Consider the following 22770-nt stretch of genomic DNA (forward strand, 5'->3'; position numbering starts at 1 on the left):
AATGAGATAAGCTTTCTTTTCCACCTGGCAGTGGGGATGACTAGGGCTGAAATATGGGTGAGGTGGTCTAGTTACAATCTAATTTTTCCCTTTTTTGGAGAATGCTCAGGAAATGTCATTCTCAAAATAAATGTAACAGAGGAACCTGCTATTGGGGACCCAAAAACGGACTGTGGAGTGCATTCCTAAAAGAAATAAAGGTCAGCCAAAAAATAAAGATAAACCATTCTTGTAATATGAGCATCCATGGAGCTATCCTTGGTGATTGCAGCTCAATTCCTGTTACATTTCTTGCTGGCATGAAATAATTAGTTACTTATTTGCTGCTTTGTCTTCAAAGGCTTTGTGTGCATGTGAAAGTCTTGTCTCAGAACTAGACTTCTTGCTATTTATGAACAAGTACTTCCTGTCCCTTTATTATCATGTTCTGGCTAGCACCACATAAGCCACAGCAGGATTGGGTATATACGTCCCCAGTGTTTAGTCAGTTGGGTGATGGATTCTTAGTTCAGGCTGCCTCTTAAACTGATCTGTAAGAGCAGCCTACTGATAAAATTTGACTAATACTTCTCTGTATTGGGTTAATGTACTTTGGATATTTTCCAGATTCAATATATATTGAGCATCCCAGCCAATATTTTACATCACTTAATCTTCACTCTATCCCCCCCAAAAAATGATACATCCCTTTATCCTTACTGTTTGATACATGAGGGAATGGAGGCTTAAAGAAAAGTAACTTGCTAGCTAATAAGACAATTACCAGGAATTTTAAGTGTATGACTTCTGTTCCCAGGTGTAGTGTATTTAATAATACACTGCAGCTCCAATTGTTTTTGAACAAAATAAGAAATAAAGAGCATTTAAGGTGGTTCCCCTGAGAAGCTAGAATATGTCCCCTTACAAGTGCCTGCCAGGGCTTGGCCTGGTTTGGAACCTTATAATCTGTTTCTCCTGGAGTGAGTACTTTAGGAAAAATACAGCAAAAACACCGGAGGGTTCCCTTCAATCTAAAACTGGAAATATTATTTCTTTGGTCCAACAAAGAACCTCTACGGATGGACAACGTATTGTCTGTTCTCTTGCAAAAGAGGTTGAGCTATACGAGAAACTTTCAAAATCACAGATTAAAAGACAAAGTATCCTCAAAAGACTGGACATGCATAACAGTATTGCCATAAATCATAGAAAGGATATTAATGGTTCCTTTGAAAGCAAGCCTCAAATCTATGAAATTGGAAAACTTCTTTGAAAAAAAAAAAAGTACTTTGTAAACTTCCAATGAAATGACAACTTTTAACCAGTGAACAAAGATAAACATTAAAGTGTTGGAGAGAGTCTGATACAGTATCTTGCCCCTACTGAAAATCCTACCTAATACTAAGATGAAAGTTTCCTCAAGGCACAATCCCTATCTTGGAGTCCCTGTGAATCTAGCCTTTGACAAAGTTAAATCACCTCCATATTTATTATAAGATTTAAAGTCTACCTCATTATTTCTTTACCTGATACACTAAAAAACTGCCATGGTAAATATTTCAAATACACTACAACTACAGCTTTGAAAGAAAGAGTGATCTCTGTTTCATCTAGAGTCACCACCTGTTACAGCTCTCCAACCTTCTCTTTAAAACGAATTAATGCTAAACTATGAAATATATTCAATGTTTACCTACAATTTGCTTGGTTTCAAGGGCTCAGCTAGCACTAATTTCAGCATTGCAGTAACTTATCATAAATATTATCTCAAAAACACTCACATAATTAATTTGAATCTCAAGACCATTAGCCTGATGCATTTCTTAATATTATTTTTAAAGGAAAAAATATAAATTATCACTTTGTTTTTCTTCCTTATTTTTAAAAAGGTACTTATTATCTATCTCATCATACAAGGATTAAAATGTATACAGAGAGAATAAAGCAATATGTGAAAATGTTTTGTTTAACAAAAATGGTGTTATAAAAACAATTGATTTGGGCTTCCCTGGTGGCGCAATGGTTGAGAGTCCGCCTGCCAATGCAGGGGACACGGGTTTGTGCCCCGGTCCGGGAAGATCCCATATGCCACGGAGCGGCTGGGCCCGTGAGCCATGGCCACTGAGCCTGCGCGTCTGGAGCCTGTGCTCCGCAACGGGAGAGGCCACAACAGTGAGAAGCCCGCGTACCGCTAAAAAAAAAAAAAAAAAAAAAAAAATTGAATTGTTTTAAACTCAATACCCTTGTTTGTAAAAAGCAAGAAACTGAAGTAAATTCACTTAACTTTCTTTTAAACACATTCTTATCAGAGTCCTGAATTGCCTTTGAGAGTAGAAATGCCTGTATCTCTAAGACAGGAATATTTGGGGGTAACCAACAAGGAAGATGGATGGAGATCTTTAAAAGATGTATGAAGTTTATGGCCAGAGAATGACCGTGATGGGTTCTCAGGAGTCTCGCTTCTAGAAAAATGCACACCCACACCCCGATGCCAGGCTACGAATGGGCATTTGGCAGATGAATCTGGAACCATTGTATATTCCATCTTCCACCCTTCCAGAAGGAAGAAATAAAAGGCTCCATTTCAAATAGTATGTATATTCTAGGTGAAAAATCGAGATTTCAACCAGATCTATGGTGCTCATCTGGGGCAATTTCCCCACTACAAGCATCTAGTGGGGAAATGCCAGTGATCTTGCCAAACATACTATACAGTGAACAACCACAACAACTTCTCACAACTAAGAATTATTTAGATTAAGCTAGAATGAAATAGCCTAATGAGACAAGCCATGAGGTCTAAGAAAGTGTCGAAACTGACTTAAAGCCCTGGGAAGCTCTCACCATAGCCTCACTCCTCCCTCCTTCCTAGACCAGAATTTTACAGTGTGATCCATGTGTATCTGCATCCAGAACGTTTAGAAATAGAATACAGATTCCTGATCTCAGGCGTGAGCTTCAGAACTGTGAAGGGAAAGCCTAGGAATCTCCATTTTTATTTGCTGCACATGTGATTCTTCTACAGATTGAAATATAAGAATCATTACTTCACTTCTCTGTTGAAGTCATTCCCTTCTGTATTTTCAGCTATCACCTCTCTGTAGTGATTCCTTCAGGACTCTCAATGACAAAAAATTGCAATTTCTATGAGGGCAGAGACTTTGGCTGGTTCTTCACTACTGTATATCCAGTGGCTTGATTGGTAGACATGATGAAAGAGGGCAAGAGGGCACCTACATCATCAAAAAGACCATCATCTTTGGGAAGAGACAAGGTAATGAAAAATAAAGTTAGCTACCAATTTATTTGGAACTTCTACATTCTGGGCCTTGTACTAGGTCTGTGGCACACATTAACACTAAAAACAATGCAACAAAGTAGATACTAGTGTAATTTTCACTTTACAGTTGAGAAAAATGGGGCTCAGCTGGGTCAAGCAACTACCAGAAGTCAGAATTCAGTTTGTGTGCCACTGAATGGAGAGTATAGACGGGTAAGAACTGCCACTCCATGCCCAATTCTTCCCATTTTCTTCAAATTTGTCATATGATATACGTAGACATAATTGGGGTAGGGGCACAGATGTTCCTGGGAAATATTTTAAAGGGTGTTAACACAGCTAGGAAGCACACCATTTTGCCCTCTCACCTCTTTTCTTCTTCTTGTATGGGATATGGGAAGATGCAGCACTAGCAGTCAACTTGGACCAAAAGATGAACTTGAGAACAGAAGCCTCCACTGCTCCTCAAGTGGAGCAGAGCATAAAGTCAGAAGGAGTCTGGGTCCTTGATGACTCTGAGATTACTATACCAGACCTGAACCACCTATAGACTTATTCTATGTGAGAGAGAAATAAATATTTGATGTTTTATCATATGTAGCTGAATCTAAATTTAATTAAAATACATGAATTATAAATATTATTATTGGGCATTAATAATTTAGGATACTTAATTAAAAAGTCATATTTCACATCTAAATAAATTAGCATTTTAATATAACATAACCTTCATGTGAGAGGGCAAATGAAACAAGCCATGTCACTTTAGCCCTTATTTTAAATTCCTTTTTTTAAATAAATGATTAATTTGATTAATTCAGCTGTTTTGAAAGAAATTCTATATGTTTCCATACCATAATCTTTTTTTTTTTGTTAGTCTACTTAAAGTACTAGGAAATATAACAAAGTAAATTTCAAAAATTAAGTTAGCTAAAAAATTAATTACTTGATTTTGGGCCCTAAATCTTAGGTAGACAATGCACTTTGAAATCCAGTATTTAAAATAAACTCAGGTGTTTTCATGTGGGAATAAACGAATGCAAGCATGAATGAATGATAGACTTAAGAATCATTTACTAGGATTTTTCAGTGTGATAACTTACTACAATGAAAAAAGGTACGGCCAAGAAGCTATCCTATTAAGCACACATTATGTGCTCATTGTGCAAGAAATCAGGGAAAAAATTAAGAACATTCAGACACATTCCCTATCCTTATAGAGCTCACAGACTAGCTAGGGATATATATATATATATATATATATATATATATATATATATATATATATATATATATATATATATATATATATATAATTAAATAAGTTCCTACACTGCATTCCATACCAGGAATGATAGAAAACACATCACACTGTGGGAGAATATCAAGAGAGTCTTCCTGGAAGCACTACAGTATATCAATCACTAACTTTGTAACCTCCAGGAAGTTACTCAAATTCTCTGAACCTCGTTTTCCTAATATTTTTAATGGGGATGACAGTATCTCTTCCACAGAATGATTTTGAAAACACATTGCAGAGTGCATTTCAAATGCTTAGCACAGTGCATGGAACATACTAAGCCCTCAATGTATCTTAGTTTAATAATAATTGAGGCATTTACTACATGCAATCGTCCTGTTGTCCCTCTAAACGGTATTACTATTCCAATTTCTAAATCAAAAGCAAAAGCTCAGAGATTAGCAATGTTACCCAATATCTCCCAGATGATAAAAGACAGACTTGGTTTCCAAATTCACATCGAATAGCAATACCTTGCTTATAATTTTAACATCTACCTTAAGAGAACATAATATATTTTTAACAACTTTATTGGAGTATAATTGCTTTACAATGCTGTGCTATTTTCTGCCGAACAACAAAGTGAAATAGATATATGTATACATATAACCCCATAGCCCCTCCTTCTTGCATCTCCTTCCCACACTCTCTATCCCACCCCTCTAGGTGGTCACAAAGCACCAAGCTGATCTCCCTGTGCTATACAGCTGCTTCCCACTAGCTATCTATTTTACATTTGGTAGTGTATATATGTCAGTGCTACTCTCTCACTTCATCCCAGCTTACCCTTCCCCCTCCCTGTGTCCTCAAGTCCATTCTCTTTGTCTGTGTCTTTATTCCTGTCCTGCCCCTAGGTTCATCAGAACCATGTTTTTTTTTAGATACCATATATATGTGTTAGCATACAGTATTTGTTTTTCTCTTTCTGACTTACTTCACTCTGTATGACAGACTCTAGGTCTATCCACCTCACTAAAAATAACTCAATTTCATTTCTTTTTATGGCTTAGTAATATTCCATTGTATATATGTGCCACATCTTCTTTATCCATTTATCTGTCAATGAACATTTAGGTTGCTTCCATGTCCTGGCTATTGTAAATAGTGCTGCAATGAACATTGTGATACATGTCTCTTTTTGAATTATGGTTTTCTCAGGGTACATGCCCAGTAGTGGGAGTGCTGGGTCATATGGTAGTTCTATTTGTAGTTTTTTAAGGAATCTCCATACTGTTATCCATAGTGGCTGTATCAATTTACATTCCCATCAAAAGGGCAAGAGGGTTCCCTTTTCTCAACAACCTGTCCAGCATTTACTGTTTCTAGATTTTTTGATGATGGCTGTTCTGATCGGGGTAGGGGGTACCTCACTGTAGTTTTGATGTGCATTTCTCTAATGATTAGTGATGTTGACCATCCTTTCATGTGTTTCTTGGCAATCTGTATATCTTCTTTGGAGAAATGTCTATTTAGGTCTTCTGCCCATTTTTGGACTGGGTTGTTTGCTTTTTGATATTGACCCGTATGAGCTACTTATATATTCTGAAAATTAATCCTTTGTCAATTGCTTTGTTTGCAAATATTTTCTCCCGTTCTGAGGGTTGTCTTTTTGTCTTGTTTATGGTTTCCTTTGCTGTGGAAATGCTTTCATTAGGTCTGATTTTTTAATTCTTGTTTTTATATCCATTTCTCTAGGAGGTGGGTCAAAAAGGATATTGCTGTGATTTATGTGATTTATGTCATAGCCTATGTTTTCCCCTAAGAGTTTTATAGTGTGCAACCTTACATTTAGGTCTTTAATACATTTTGAGCATATTTTTGTACACGGTGTTAAGGAGTGTTTTAATTTCATTCTTTTACATGTAGCTGTCCAGTTTTTGCAGCATTTGCTGAAGAGGCTGTCTTTTCTGCATGGTATATTCTTGCCTCCTTTATCAAAGATAAGGTGACCATATGTGCATGGATTTATCTCTGGGCTTTCTATCCTGTTCCATTGATCTATCTTTCTGTTTTTGTGCCAGTACCATACTGTCTTCATTACTGTAGCTTTGGAATATTGTCTGAAGCCAGGGAGCCTGATTCCTCCAGCTCCCTTTCTCTTTCTCAAGATTGTTTTGGCTATTGGGGGGTCTTATGTGTTTCCATAGAAATTGTGCAATTTTTTGTTCTAGTTCTATGAAAAGTGCCATTGGTAGTTTGATAGGGATTGCATTGAATCTGTAGATTTCTTTAGGTAGTATAGTCATATTCACAATGTTGATTCTTCCAATCCAAGAACATGGTATATCTCTCCATCTGTTTGTATTATTATAATTTTTTTCATCAGTGTCTTATAGCTTTCTGTATACAGGTTTTTGTCTCCTTATGTAGGTTTATTCCTAGGTATTTTATTCTTTTTGTTGCAACGGTAAATAGAATTTGTTTCCTTAATTTCTCTTTCTGATTTTTCATTGTTAGTGTAAAGGACTGTAAGAGGTTTCTATGCATCAATTTTGTATCCTGCTACTTTACCAGATTCATTGATTAGCTCTCGTAGTTTTCTGGTAGCATCTTTAGGATTCTCTATGTATACTATCATGTCATCTGCAAACAGTGAAAGTTTTACTTCTTCTTTTCCAATTTGGATTCCTTTTATTTCTTTTTCTTCTCTGATTGTTGTGGCTAAACCTTCCAAAACTATGGGAATAATAGTGGTGAGAGTGGGCAACCTTGTCTCTTGCCTGATCTTAGAGGAAATGGTTTCAGTTTTTAACCATTTGGAACAATGTTGGCTGTGGGTTAGTCATATATGGCCTTTATTATGTTGAGGTATGTTCCCTCTATGCTTACTTTCTGGAGTATTTTTATCATAAATGAGTGTTGAATTTTGTTGAAAGCTTTTTCTGCATCTATTGAGATGATCATATGGGTTTTATCCTTCAATTTGCTAATATGGTGTATCACACTGATTGATTTGCATATATTGAAGAATCCTTGCATCCCTGGGATAAACCCCACTTGATCATGCTGTATGATCCTCTTAATGTGCTGTTGGATTCTGTTTGCTAGTATTCTGTTGAGGATTTTTGCATCTATGTTCATCAGTGATATTGGCCTGTAGTTTTCTTTCTTTGTGACATCTTTGTCTGATTTTGGTATCAGGGTGATGGTGGCCTCGTAGAATGAGTTTGGGAGTATTCCTGTCTCTGCTATACTTTGAAAGAGCGTGAGAAGCATATGTGTTAGCTCTTCTCTAAATGTTTGATAGAATTCACGTGTGAAGCCATCTGGTCCTGGGCTTTTGTTTGTTGGAAGATTTTTAATCACAGTTTCAATTTCAGTGCTTCTGATTGGTCTGTTTATATTTTTTATTTCTTCCTGGTTCAGACTCAGAAGGTCATGCTTTTCTAAGAATTTGTCCATTTCTTCCAGGTTGTCCATTTTATTGGCACAGAGTTGCTTGTAGTAATCTCTCATGATCTTTTGTATTTCTGCAGTGTCAATAGTTACTTCTCCTTCTTCATTTCTAATTCTGTTGATTTGAGTCTTCTCCCTTCTTTTCTTAATGAGTCTGGCTAATGATTTATCAATTTTGTTTATCTTCTCAAAGAACCAGCTTTTAGTTTTATTGATCTCTGCTATTGTTTCCTTCATTTCTTTTTCATTTACTTCTGATCTGATCTTTATGATTTCTTTTCTTCTGCTAAGTTTGGGTTTTTTTGTTCTTTCTCTAATTTCTTTAGGTGTAAGTTTATGTTGTTCATTTCAGATTTTTCTTGAGGTAGGATTGTATTGCTATATACTTCCCTCTTAGAACCGCTTTTGCTGCATCCCATAGGTTTTGGGTCATCGTGTTTTCATTTCCTCTTTGTTTTTCTCAGTGATCTCTTGGTTATTTAGCATCGTATTGTTCAGCCTCCATGTGTTTGTATTTTTTAATTTATTTTTTCTGTAATTGATATCTAGTCTCATAATGTTGTGGTCAGAAAATATACTTGATATGATTTCAATTTTCTTAAATTTACCAGGGCTTGATTTGTGACCCAAGATATGATCTATCCTGGGGAATGTTCCATGAGCACTTGAGAAAATAGTGTATTCTGTTGTTTTTGAATGGAATGTCCTATAAATATCCATTAAGTCCATCTTGTTCAATGTGTCATTTAAAGCTTGTGTTTCCTTATTTATTTTCATTTTGGATGATCTGTCCATTGGTGAAAGTGCAGTGTTAAAGTCCCCTACTATTATTGTGTTACCATTGATTTCCCCTTTTATGGCTGTTAGCATTTGCCTTATGTGTTGAAGTACTCCTATGTTAGGTGCATATATATTTACAACTGTTATATCTTCCTTTTGGATTGATCCCTTGATCATTATGTAATGTCCTTCTTTGTCTCTTGTAATAGTCTTTATTTTAAAGTCTATTTTGTCTGATATGAGATTTGCTACTCCAGCTTTCTTTGGATTTCCATTTGTTTGGAATATCTTGTTCCATCCCCTCACTTTCAGTCTGTATCTGTCCCTAGATCTGAAGTGAGTCTCTTGTAGACAGCATATATACAGGTTTTGATTTTGCATCCATTCCACCAGTCTATGTCTTTTGGTTGGAGCATTTAATCCATTTACATTTAAGGTAATTATCAATAGTATGTTCCTGTTACCATTTTCTTAATTAGTTTGCTTTGTTTTTGTAGCTCTTTTCCTTCTCTTGTGTTACCTGCCTAAAAGAAGTTCCTTTAACATTGTTGTAAAGCTGGTTTTGTGGTGCTGAATTCTCTTAGCTTTTCCTCATCTGTAAAGGTTTTAATTTCACCATCAAATCTGAATGAGATCCTTGCTGGGTAGAGTAATGTTGATTGTAGCTTTTTCCCTTTCATCACTTTAAAGATGTTGTGCCACTCCCTTCTAGCTTGCAGAGTTTCTGCTGAAAAGTCAGCTCTTAACCTTATGGGGATTCTCTTTTATGTTATTTGTTGCTTTTCCTTTGCTACGTTTAATATTTTTTCTTTGTATTTAATTTTTATAGTGTGGTTAATATGTGTCTTGTCATTTTTCTCTTTGGATTTATCCTGTATGGGACTCTCTGCTCTTGCTGCACTTGATTGAGTATTTCCTTTCCCATGTCAGGGAAGTTTTCAACTATAATCTCTTCAAATATTTTCTCAGACCCTTTCTTTTTCTCTTCTTCTTCTGGGACCCCCATAATTCAAATGTTGGTGTGTTTAATGTTGTCCCAGAGGCCTCTGAGACTGACTTAATTCTTTTCATTTTTTTTTTTTTTTTATTCTGCTCTGCAGTAGTTATTTCCACTATTTTATCTTCCAGGTCACATATCCGTTCTTCTGTCTCCATAATTCTGCTATTGATTCCTTCTAGAGAATTTTTAAATTCACTTATTGTGTTGTTAATCATTTTTTGTTTGCTCTTTAATTCTTTTAAGTCCTTGTTAAACGTTTCTTGTATTTTCTCCATTCTATTTCCAAGATTTTGGAACCCTTTTACCATTATTACTCTGAATTCTTTTTCAGGTAGACTGCCTATTTCCTCTTCATTTATTTTTTGGTCTGGTGGGTTTTTACCTTGCTCCTACATCTGCTGTGCATTCGTAGTTTCTGTTGTTTTTGGTGTCTGCCCCCAGTGGGTGAGGTTGGTTCAGTGGCTTGTGTAGACTTCCTGGTGGAGGGAACTGGTGCCTGTGTTCTGGTGGTTGGGGCTGGATCTTGTCTTTCTGGTGGACAGGACTGCATCCGGTGGTGTGTTTTGGGGTGTCTGTGAACTTATTATGATTTTAGTCAGCCTCTCTGCTAATGGGTGGGGTTGTGTTCCTGTCTTGCTAGTTGTTTGGCTTGGGACATCCAGCACTGGAGCTTGCTGGCCCTTGTGTTCACCTGGGTCTTAGTGTTTTGATGGAGCTCTCTTGGAGAGCTCTTACCAATTGATATTATGTGGGGCTGGGAGGTTTCTGTGGTCCAGTGTCCTGAACTTGGCTCTCCCATCTCAGAGGCTTAGGCCTGACACTAGTCCGGAGCACCAAGACCTGTCAGCCACATGGTCCGGTCACTCCAATGGATTCTCATCATCCTTGGGAGAACATGATATTCTGTAACTTATTTTTTCAGATCTCTGACATCAAAATCATGTGGCTGTCACTGTTCTCTGACTTGGTTTTTACTCAGGTAAAATGCTAGGCCTTAAGGTAAATAATTTTGTGTGGCAGATTTCTAAGGACTACCCAAGGTTATGTTTGGCTGGGTTGGTATAATAAAGGCCCAATGACTGAGCTACATGTGATTGGTTTAAAAAATTCTGTAAGAATTTAAAAAGTCATTTTTTTCTTTTAAATCAACATGCTGAAACTAATTTTCTCAATTAATGGCAGGCACTGGCATCCTACCAATTAACCTCTTCTAAAATGTGACAGTATCACCAGCTCTACCAAAGCAGTTATTGCTATTACCTGCAGAGAGATGTATATGAAGAAAAAACAAGATTCCCTATCATTTCTCAACTTATAAACAATGAAATTCTCAAATTAAAACATAGAGAAGATTCTGGCAATCTGGAAGAGGAGAACTGTATGCAAAGCAATTAGAGGGTTAAATCCAGAACTGACCCTCCTTGCTGTGATAAGAGGGCCACCTTCTTCCAGAGCAGGGTTCATTCTCATGTCTTAGTCAAATGTAAAATACCTCCCTAGTGCCTCCCTCTTCTTTGAACATTTGTATAACTCTCTACACAGACTGGTGGTTGTAGGATAATGGCTGTTGTCCATAAAGAAAAATATATATATAAAAAAATGAGCACTTCTAAAAGATTGTTTATTGAAATATATAGTTATGGTATTAATATTTTTCAACATAGACCATAGACCCTACATTGGCTTGAAAGCTTGATTTTTCTCATCACGATGGGAATATATACATATATAATTTTTTTAATGAGTTCACCTAATTAATATTAAAAAGCAGTCAAATAGCTCTAGCAAAGAATACCAAGCAGAAATAAATATTGCTCTGCACTGTTGTCTCTATCCCTTCTCTTGACATGAGTTGGGAGCTATAGAACAACTTAGCTCTGAACTTGATTAACTCCTTGCATTAGACCATGATGATCAAAGAACTAGATGGTCCCTTAAGTGTTTATAGTTGCATGTCTTTTCTTCAAGCTATATTTAATAGCATCACTTAGTAATTATTTAAACTTAAAGCCCACCATTCTTAGAAAGTTTTTTTTTACACCTAACAGAAATTTAAACCAACTTTCTCAGGAACATTCTTATCTTACCTTTATCTTATTTTCCCAAATCTTTTATTCTTAATATTTTAATTCTATTTTTTTTTTTTTTGATTCTTCTTCCAAGAACATAGAAACCATGAGTCAATTCTGTTGCCTTGTAGAGATTCTGAAACTTTGGTGTGAAAATGGATCACCTGGCATGTCGAAGGTGGGGTTAAGTACAGTTTCCAAAAACCTACATAATCCCTACAGTCCTGATTCAAGGGGTCTGCAGCCCAGTCCAGGATTCTGCACTTTAACAGTCTCCTCCCACCTCTTTCTGCATTTGGCATGCAGATGATCCTCTGACCATTTTGAGACACACTCACTAAAATGAGAATAGGTCATAAAATTTTCTTTCATATCCAGTGCCCACCTATCTTTCTTATTTCACCTTTGATTCTTCTCCATCTTTCCACCCATCTCTGACATTTTCAGGTCTGGTCAGCATAGAATACATCTATACCTCAATATTATGGACATTCTGTACCTCTTCTGGGATAATCATTTCTCTCCTCCTCTACTTTAAGCTCCTATCCATTTATCTGGGTAGATATTTATCTCAAAGATATTGTCCCATTTATGAAGCTTCCCCTTCCCCTTCTCTACAGGAATGCCCATATCACTTTGTATATATTTCTGTGAGAGTGATTATTATAATCTATTACATTTACTGATTATGTGTCTGTTTTCCATTGCTACTTCCATGTCCATCCATAAGACAGTGAATATCACATGTTATTTACTCAGTAAATATTTGTTGAATTATAAATCCAACTGAACTTCTATTTCTAAAATTACCCCTAGGGACATTTTGGGGGAGGAGGAGAAGAGTTGCCATCCTTGTTGTTGTTCTCTTGGGACAAACCTAATTGTAATATATTTAACTTCCTTTAATAGGCTAGATTGTTCCACAAAAATTTATGGAAGTTCTACTTCAACTTTTTGGGGAAAATTAGTTCTAAGAGAACATTCCTTACTTTGTAAAACTGACCTTGATCATACTACTTCATTATTCCCATATAGATAATTTAGCTTTTGAAAGTGATTTCCTGAGATAATATATTCTAGAAATTATTTTTTATGTCATGATACAAAATTACAAAACGTTCACTGGATGATGTAAACCAAGTCATTAGAATCTGGGATAGGTAATAAAGCAGGTCTACTCACAGAATTTCTCTCTGTTAGAAAGGCCAAAGTAGTAACTTGGAAGGAACTTGGATGGCAAGAAATACAAAAACAGTGCCCTCTAAGTGATACAAAGTATACACTGAAAATCATCTATGAATCTCCAGCAACAGAGAGGCTTTCAAACCTATGTGTCCTTTGTCAAAGTGAGTAAGTCATGCCCAAATCCAAGTGCATTAAGGAAAGAGACTTGCATAATCATTGTCTCTTTGAGAGCAGAGTCTGACATGATTCCTATTCAGTGCAAGAAACTTCCATTTGCTTTGGAAAATCACCCTGGTTACATGGATTCTCATTAGCTTATGGGCATTTCCATGACCATCCAATGTTTCTAAACCTGTCAGTGATAATCCCTTTGATTGTCCAAATGATAATCCATTTCCACCTTTTTCAGAAAACCACAATGTCCCAGAGCTAGAGCCTCCTTCTGTCCATAATTCCTTCTTTTTTTTTTTTTTTTAATTTCTTTTCCTTAGTCGTGGCTGTGAGTGATCATGTGACCTCTTGTATAACTAAGAAAATAGCTGCCTGATTATATTTTAATAATCATTGCAAGTCAGTCACTTGCCACCTCCTCTTCATATATTATAAAGTCAACATATAATTAAGAGTAGAGGGGCTCTGGGAAGGTATGGGGCTGGACTCTTAGCAAAGACTCTTGATTTCAATATGTGGCATTTCTAAACACAAGATAGCCTCTGCAACATTTACAATTCTGTGGGCTTGCTGACCTGCCCTCATTATGTACACACAAACAACACAAATCTAAACCATCCTGTTCAAAGTTAGCTGAAGGTCTCAGCTTCTCACAAAGGCTTCCCAGTACAATCCAGTCTACCCCAGACCACTCTGACACTTACTGTCTTCACTTTTAAGTTGTCACTTGACATGTGTCCAGACTCCCAAAAAGGTTGCACATTACTCAAGAGTAGGAGCCAGGGCTTACATGTCTTTTATCCTTCATAGCACATAGCTCAGTAACCACCAATTCCCTACTCATTGAACTCTTCCCAACAACACAAGGGAATTCCTGCAATATTGCATAAGTAATTTTGAATTTGAGAGTCCCAATGAGGCCTAGCTCCATTACCTAGTGGATGAGGATATTTTCTTTATCTCAAATAATCAGAATAACATAAAAGTATGGAGTTAAAAAACAAATCAGTCTTCCAAATCAACACACAGCTAATCATCATGAGCTTGATATTGTCAGCTTAAAAGAACAGGACTCACTAACATCATTAAACAAATAATACTACATCAGATATAGAGTACATTTTAAGACTAGCTTGGACTGAAATTTTCTTTCTAGTTTGAAAAACTAACTGTATGTCATCTACAAAAATTAGGTCTCATCAACTATACAATCTTTTTTCACCATAAACCGGTTCTTCAAAAATATATCATTTTATGATAGAATTTTAGAGCAGGATTACTTTAGGATATATCCTTCAAATCATCTATCATCATTTTAGAGATGAGAAAACTGAGACCAAAGAGATCTAAGTAATTTACTTTGAGTTACCTAATTAGCCACTGACAGAAATAAGACTAGTGCATCAGTGTTCAGACCCCAGATTAAGCAACTTCTGTTTTATCTCACTCTTTTGTTTGGAGCACAATATATGTATGTATTTTAAATTATAATTCAAATACATACAAAATGGATATAAAAACACTGAACACCACTATAAATGAAACATGCACATGAGGATATACAAGTGCATGCACAATGCATTCCATGATAGATTCTCTGAATTTGCACAAGCGCACGACACAACCATTCTTAACTCACGAAGTTTAAAGATGATTGTATTCCAAGGGTTTGTATAATATGAGCATTTCTTACCTGGCAGCTGTATGAGAGGTTGACAAAAGACATTAAAAACTTGAGCTATTATTAGGTATCGGATTTTTCTGGCACTGAAGGTTAACTTCTACCTGGGTTTCTGGGGTCTAGCACTTTTTTTTTTTTTTTTTTTTTTTGGGTCTAGCACTTTTAATGGAAGGTAGGCCAGAGACTGGAGAGGGATCACCCAACATATGAGACTTTGGCATTGTTACCCACATTGCAATATTAAGTTGACTGCAGGTGATTATCACCTAAATCTTCCTATGGGCCAGTTATGACTCTATTTCTCCTTATTGTGCCTGAAATCTCTACCATTACAGTTGCTTCTTTAGGTTAGAAAGCTTAGGTGGGAAAATAACTTCAGCAGTCACGATACCACTCCACCCCAGGTAATGAAAAGAGGGAGAGCCCTTGTGGGGGAAGGATAGAGGCTCTACACGTAACAGAAGAGCTACTGATGAGAAAGGACTCCTCCTTATGGTGTCCAAGAATTTTAAATTTGGGGGCAAATCTAAACAGCATTGACTATATGAGGTTTGGTCCCTTCACTGAACTTAAGATCTAGCAAGGAGGTAAAACATAAACAATTTACTACAATCCTCTTGAGTAGAAAAGTTTGTGTGGAGTATACAGACTGAGATACAAGTAGCATTTCTCTTTCTGAACGTTAATAGATAATGTAATCTAATATATGCTCCATGTGCATAATCTAAAAGCCATTAAAACATTTGAACATTGGGAAATAAAAGGACTCCTCCTTTTAAACTACCCCAGTTCTCCAATACCAATATCCATACATACCTAGTTAACTAGGGATTTGAAAAAATGAATGATATCCACTTAACACATTTCATAATACCTATAATTCAAACTAGGATACTTTTAATCCCACCCCATGAAATGTAATGGGCCTCACATTCCGATGGTCAAACCTTTTTAAAAACACCCACCCTGATGCTTCAACATCCCTTAAAGATGTAACCATCTCCATGAACCTTTTTTCCCCTCTAATAAAAAAGTTTACATTTTAACCATTTTAATAGGTACCCAGGAGAGAACAAGGAAAATGATGGAACACGCTCACTCCAGTTGATCTTTTCCTTCTAAATACTATGGCATATAAAAGAATTAATCAGTAATAATAGAAACCCAAATGAAACAAAGAACAGTGGTTTTTCACAGCTCTTTACCAAGAAATCCTATAAAACAGCATCATTGTTATGACATGCAACAAAAAGGTAGCAAATTTGGTTGAGACACATTGAAATGGATGCACCCTTAATCTTGCAAGAGTGGTGACTCTTTTTTTTAAATAAATATTTTAGTTTTTGCATTTGAAAGTTTTCATTTGTTTATATCAGAACCAAGTTTGTTGATAATTCTTATGTATCAGTTTCTTCACAGTTTTACTCTATAATTTTAGAAGAGCAGATTGCTTTTCTGGCTAAACATTAATAAAGGATATCCTGTGATCCTGAAATCTTTCAAATGAAGAAGAATACACTTTACTAACTTGCCTTCCTTTATAGAAAGCTCACTAAAAGACTACAGAATGGATTCATTCCACATATGCAATGACTTTCAGTCCCAATGGGAAGAAAGAATGAGAAATAAAGGAATGAAAATACCATTTTCAACTTCTCAAGTTTAGATCATACTTGAAGAGTACATCTGTGTTGTGGAATTCTTGACTTAAATAAAGAATAAATAAGTAGATCCTTTGCCCAAAGTTGGTTAATAGTAAGTAAAGAGGGCTTGATTGGTCACATCTTTACTTCCTTGAAACTCCGTCCCCCTGCTTTCAAAATTAATGTTTACAATGAGACAGGTTAGATCAGAAAGCAAAGTTACTCACCATGGAAGAATCACTGCTTCCACACCCGATCGGAGCGCCCTCAGCACAGGTTGGGAGGTGGGTAGAAAGTTGACTAGCCCTGCCCCCATCTATGACATCACAATCTACCTCATAAAAGGTAGTGAAAGTGCTCTGAACTCCTGTCTGATTTCCGAGAGATACAGAAAAGAGAGAGTGAGAGAGAGAGCAAGAGAAAAAAAAAAAAAAAAAAAACGTACCCTATTGGGAAGGGATTAAGGAGGTGTAAGAGGGAGTGGGTAATTGGGAGAAAGAGGCCTATGAAGGAATTACGTACTGAAAGAGATATGGGTGGGGCTCCGTGATATTAAGCAGTCCGGCCATTTGGATTCTTCATTGGCTCTCTTGAACAGATAAATGGACCATCTGGGAGAAGGAGGATGAAGCAGCATCCCGCCTTGTCAGGCATTGTAAGGGACAATTGTAGTGGGGTTCAAAGGGGATGAATCCCCTATTTAAAGCATTGAAGATCACCAAGAGAGAAAGCAAGGGCTGAAGCTTTTAACGCCTGGAACTGTACACGGGGAATGTCAGATGTCTTTCTAGGAAGTTCCATTGCCCTGCTGTGTGACCTTCAGCAAGCTCTCGGCCTCAGCACACTCAGCCAGTACATGGTGCTAAAGGGATACTTACCTCTTCCATTGGGTTCACTGAGGAATTAACACACTCATTGTTGCTAGAATGGCAATTCTTTTTTACTGTTCCTTTTTGTACTCAAGCGTGAGTTGTGTGATAGGCACAATTTAAAAGATAAGCCAATAACCAATGCTTAGTTCTACCCTTGGAATTTCTACCTCTTAAAATGTTATTTTTGATATAAAATATTACTGACAATCTTGACTAAGTTTTTCTATGTATACCAAATATAGCATACACCTAAAGGGGATAATTAGATCCGACCTTCAAACCTGGAGAAAAATCAAATGGCAATATTGCTACAATCACAAGGTCCACTACGCTGCTACTTTTAGAAGTCAAGTTTAGGTGACCCAGTAATGCTCAGTGACCAAACATTTTCGTCACATGCAGTTCTGCTATAGTCATAGCGTTATAGCTTTGTTTAAAGCCTGATTCCAAATTTTTTTTTTTTTTTTTGAAATCAGGCAAGATGGGAGAAAAATGTGGAGAGCACTAGGTCTTTTTTTCTTTTCAAATGTAGATTTAGAGCTTTAAAAACTGAACTGGTCAAAGTTGTCAAGTGAGTATTATGACAAAACAAAAGGAAGAGCAAGCAGATCCTGAAACCATCCACATGGAAGCCAGATATTTATTTGCCCAGTGGAATATATGAAAATTGAACCTTTTTCCACAGAAAATATTTCAGTAAAGATTCAGAATAATAGCTTACAATTCACAGCATCATAAATGGGTAAAGCCCAGAGCCTGTTTCTGTACGCAGATAAACAAAATTCCTAATTTGGATTTTTTTCTGGTGTTTTAAGCCAATACAGTTCTATCTCTAGTCCTGTCATTCTTAGCTCACTAAATATCTAAGTGTATGAAATAATCACAATTTTAAACTATACAAAATTGGTAGATTAGGGAGCATTTTGAAACACAGAAGCTAGTAAATTCAAACTGATTATGAATCTGGCAACATTACTCCCATCTTTTACTTCAAAATAAATGTTAAAGGCATTTAAAGAATGTCTTTAGAGAATTAAAGACAATAAAAAAGAAAAATATTGACATATGAGAAGCAAGAATGAAATTGAAAATTTTCCTATATTTGGGTTTTTTAGTACTTACTAGAAGAAGCAATAATACTGTGCATATGTTTTCCTTGCTGAATTATTCTCTTTTTATGCTCAACAAGTCTAAATTCAAATTCTATATTTAATAGCTTTTATTGAGTGAAATTTCACAATCAATGGTCCTATAAAGCTATTTTCTTCCAATTTTTACATATTAGATCATTGACTAGTTGGCTTATCCTTGCTTTTTTATGTTTTATAACAATTCTGCTTGGCTTTAGAAATTAGCCATCTCCTGATTTTTCACTGTAGGGAAAGTGTTATTATTTTACCAATTCTTTTATCAATCAGTTTCAAAAATGATTATTATGTATTAGAAACTTATCTGTGTCATCTCACCTTTCATACAAAATACAAAAGTCACTATTTAAGATTAATGATGCAGCTGTCCATTCTTCCAATAAGCACTTTAAAAATTTTACTACCAAATAAAGGAGGTACACTTTTGCCAGCATTAAGATATTAGAATAAAATGGAGTTAAACACTTTTTAAAATATTGAAATAAAACAAGCTGGACTTAGATTATAATCTATTGGTATTTTTAATTAATTATCTATTGTTTATCTGGAAATGGAGCATGTCTTCAGGAACCCAATGCAAAACTAGGCTGCATCAAATGGATGCAGAGTGGTGAACTGTGCTGACTTTTTAGGTGAATTTAGTATGATTGATTACAATAATGTCTTTAGTTATGATATTAGTTAAAATAACAAAATTTTCTTTGACACAGAATGCAATGCCTGGATCAAATAATTTCCAACTCTTCTTAGGATCTAGCCTCTTGACATTTTTTATGAAAACTAAGTCTTATTACAACTATGGATTTGATGCATACTTCCTATGACATCACGTAAATGGATGAGTTAGCCCTTCAAGGCAAGACATGAAGTGATTGCAAGATTTCAGTCAAGAGATCTTATTATTGGAGTCTTGGTTATAATTTTGTTTGGACCAGAGAGATGTAGGGTTGGTTTCAACTTTTTGTTTGTTGAAACAAAAAAGTTTTAATTCAACTTCTTAGTGCAAAGGATTGAGAAAAGTCAGGTGGAATAATTTGTACACTCCAAAAGAATAATCCGCAGATGTATTTACCAAGTAATTTATCATGGGAGACATGATCAGGCAGTTGGAATGCAGTATGACCAAAATGTTATTATTAAAGAGAAATATTACAGTAAGAGAATACGATTAATTTTGATAGCAACAGATTTGAATTAGGAGTTCCCAGATAAAGAGATCATGTTTGAGTTTGTCTTAAGATAGTGTCTCACATATAGAGCCTTGGGCTTAAAAGAGTACATGGTCCTTAGAAGATATTGTTGACTTCTCAGCATCTGATATCCTGGAACTTCTCTGATATCCTGGAACGTCTCCAGGATATTCTCTTTCAGTTGCAAAATAGATTTGCAAAGGAAAACATATAAAAGAGGTCAAGAGACAGATTTTAGAGATTTGACAGAACATCTAGCCAGACTTCCAGTCAAGTTCATTATCAGCAAGACATCTGTACAGATGAAGGTATTCAGAGAAAAGCAATAAAATAAGATACAGTATTGATGATGAAAGAAAAGATTAAAGTCTAAATTAAGTTTACCTTCAAGAAAATAGGATTAGGATGAAATATTTAAAATATATTTATTGCCCAGAAGGAAAATGACTATTCAAGATAGAGTAAGACAATGTATTGTGAAGCAGTAAAAGAAATCTGAGCTAAAAATCCTTCACATTGCCTATCCAGAAGTCTTTCCTATTTGTAAGATACATGGGCCATAATACGGAACATATTTCTCTTCTAAGGGTTGTGATCAAAGACATATTTTATAAATCATTTAAATTAAGCTGGAGAAAGCATTTGACATAATCTGTAGGGACAGAATGTAGACAATAGTAAGTTAAACACAGTTTTATTTCTAGAATAGAGTAAACAAAGAAAACCAGTGAATACAGAGGTAGTTCAACAGACACCCTGCTATTCCAGCTGAGAATGCTAAACAGTAAGATGAGAAACTAAATGGGGAAAAAAATGAAAACAATAGACTCCACAATCTAACAAAAGCACAATGGATGGAAAAATTTATCCTTTTCACAAAAAGTATTTGCTATTAGAGATAAAGAACTTTGAATTCTGTCATCCAACCAATATTTAGCACCATGCCTTTTACATTGTTTAAATGCAATGGAAACATTGAATTCAATGAATTAAAATATCCTTATGAGAACGAGCAATAAATACATTTCTTTGAACTCTGATTGTTATTTTGTCATTAGAAATTAGGAAAGGATAATAGAAACACTGGTCTTTTCCTAGAAAAACATTACTCCTGTCTCAGTTTTGCTATGGGGGTCTTTTTATTTCCTTTATTTTGAGTCATCTGAGGTCATGAAAGTTTGTACAAAATCAATAATGAAATTCCCAGATAATGTTTGTATATGGTTTTAACATTCCTATTCTCTTTTTTACTTATTTATATCTTTTATATCAACTTATTCATACTTTATCTTCTCTTGAGGCATGTCCGAGTAGGAACAACAAAAACAAAAAACAATAGATTTAGGTAACCCGTTCAAAATAATGTATTTCTTGACTAGAGCTGATGAATTGAAGTGTATACAGGAAAACCAAAAGAGAGGAAATGAGTTACAGATACTGTATCTAAATAAAGGTATTCACTCAACACTTTGGTTTCTCATAATTATTTGGTTCAACTGAAGGGAACAGTTAGGTCTGGGTTGTTCTCACATATCCAAAACTACTTAAAAATGGGGGGTGGGATGTAGTTCTTAAGACACTACTACAGACATTCATTATTAAAACTATAGATTAATAAAGAACATCTTAGAATGAACTCAGACAATTATCACATATTGACAATATCTCAATATTAGAACTTGTCTCATGGGAAAATGGTACAGAACCAGTATATATTAAATAGGTTTGCCTGTGTTTCACAGATATCAAAAGATATATGCAATCATTGTCCCTCATCTAGGTACCTCCCGTGTGTCTAATTTCCAAGTTTTCACAAAATATTACTATTCATTTGATGCCAACTAATCCTCAGAATATTAACTAAAATCTAAGGCATTAATTACTAACCAATAAAGTATTTGCCTTCCTTCTTTTAATTTGAGGCTTTTGAAACTTGAAAAAATTCTAAAACCCAAAGGAAGGAAAGTTCATTGATTCAATGACAGGTATTGGCATTGACATTTCTGACTCAGAGACACTCTTCCTAAAGCCACTAACCCCTTCTACTCTTACAAGCAGTGATGCCCTCAAACTAAAATAGAAACTGCTCAGCTCACAAGTTCAGGTGTTTCAATCAAATCAATCCACTGAGTAGATCCAAGCTAGTTTAATCCATGTCTCCAGTCAAGGTCAGAAGAGTTACTTGCTTGGCTCACATACCAGTTTTGCCACAATAGAGTCTGTTTTCTTATTTTAGGATGAGAGCATTAGACTATAAAGTCTTTTTCTATGCATAAAACAATTCAGTAAGATAACCAACTGGTTTAATTTCATCAGTGGATAACTGATTTTTTTTTCAATGAACAGAATTGACCATCTTGATAAGTTTAGAATCAGTATCTTTAAGTATGTAACTGAAGAGTTACTTCTTATAGCAGAGCAGTATACCTTCCTCATTTGTGCAAGATTATTTGAATTCAGGGAGACAGCTTGCGCTGTGGTGCCACAGACATAAAGCTTCCTATGATGCCTGACACCCAAGGAGATTTTTTCCTTTTCTTATAAAAATTCTTATTTCCAATTTCTTCCAAAAATAATACCTTGAGTTTGTTAAATGTCACTTTTATAACACTGGGAGAATGAATTTGCACTGCAAAAACACTGAAGTGTTATTTTTCTCTGAAGGTTTGCATAATTTGTGTTGTGCAAAAATCAATGACAATGTACATTGACACGGATGTACCGGAGGAAGACTTAACGCGGGAATCAGAATTTAAGTGGCTATAGTTTTACCATCATAACAGATTAGCGGGCAGGTTGCTGGGAGAAAGATTGAATTATGCAACAACCCATCATACTAGCAGATTAAGTTCAAAGAACTACTGCCATTCTGAAAATGATAAATACCTGTTTAATTTTCTTATCGGTACAGAGTATCTCCACTACCTCTCCATTCAGATTTATAATCTGAAGTTTGTTTTAATTTTACTTCCCTGGATCTGGATTCTCCTACTCTCCCCAGATCAGAAAAAGTCCTTTAAGCCCAAATACTTAATGGCTTACCCTCTGGAAGGTCTGGATAAAATTCTTTGGAACG

General features: G+C 35.6%; 1 protein-coding gene across 5 annotated transcripts in view; it reads right to left on the reverse strand.

Moving 5' to 3' along the window:
* The window catches only part of CTNNA2 (catenin alpha 2), a 1049032-nt gene that overhangs the window by 15542 nt on the left and 1010720 nt on the right, over positions 1 to 22770 (reverse strand). For 3 of the 5 annotated variants that reach the window (XM_065891310.1, XM_065891309.1, XM_065891308.1), the window contains one exon: positions 16712 to 16855. The exons of the other annotated variants lie outside the window; for them this stretch is intronic. In XM_065891310.1, the coding sequence (XP_065747382.1) occupies positions 16712 to 16855 (144 nt within the window). The remainder of the gene's footprint in view (positions 1 to 16711; positions 16856 to 22770) is intronic. 5 annotated transcript variants of the gene reach the window in all.

The sequence above is a fragment of the Phocoena phocoena genome, chromosome 14, assembly GCF_963924675.1.
Source record: "Phocoena phocoena chromosome 14, mPhoPho1.1, whole genome shotgun sequence".
Classification (NCBI taxonomy): domain Eukaryota; kingdom Metazoa; phylum Chordata; class Mammalia; order Artiodactyla; family Phocoenidae; genus Phocoena; species Phocoena phocoena.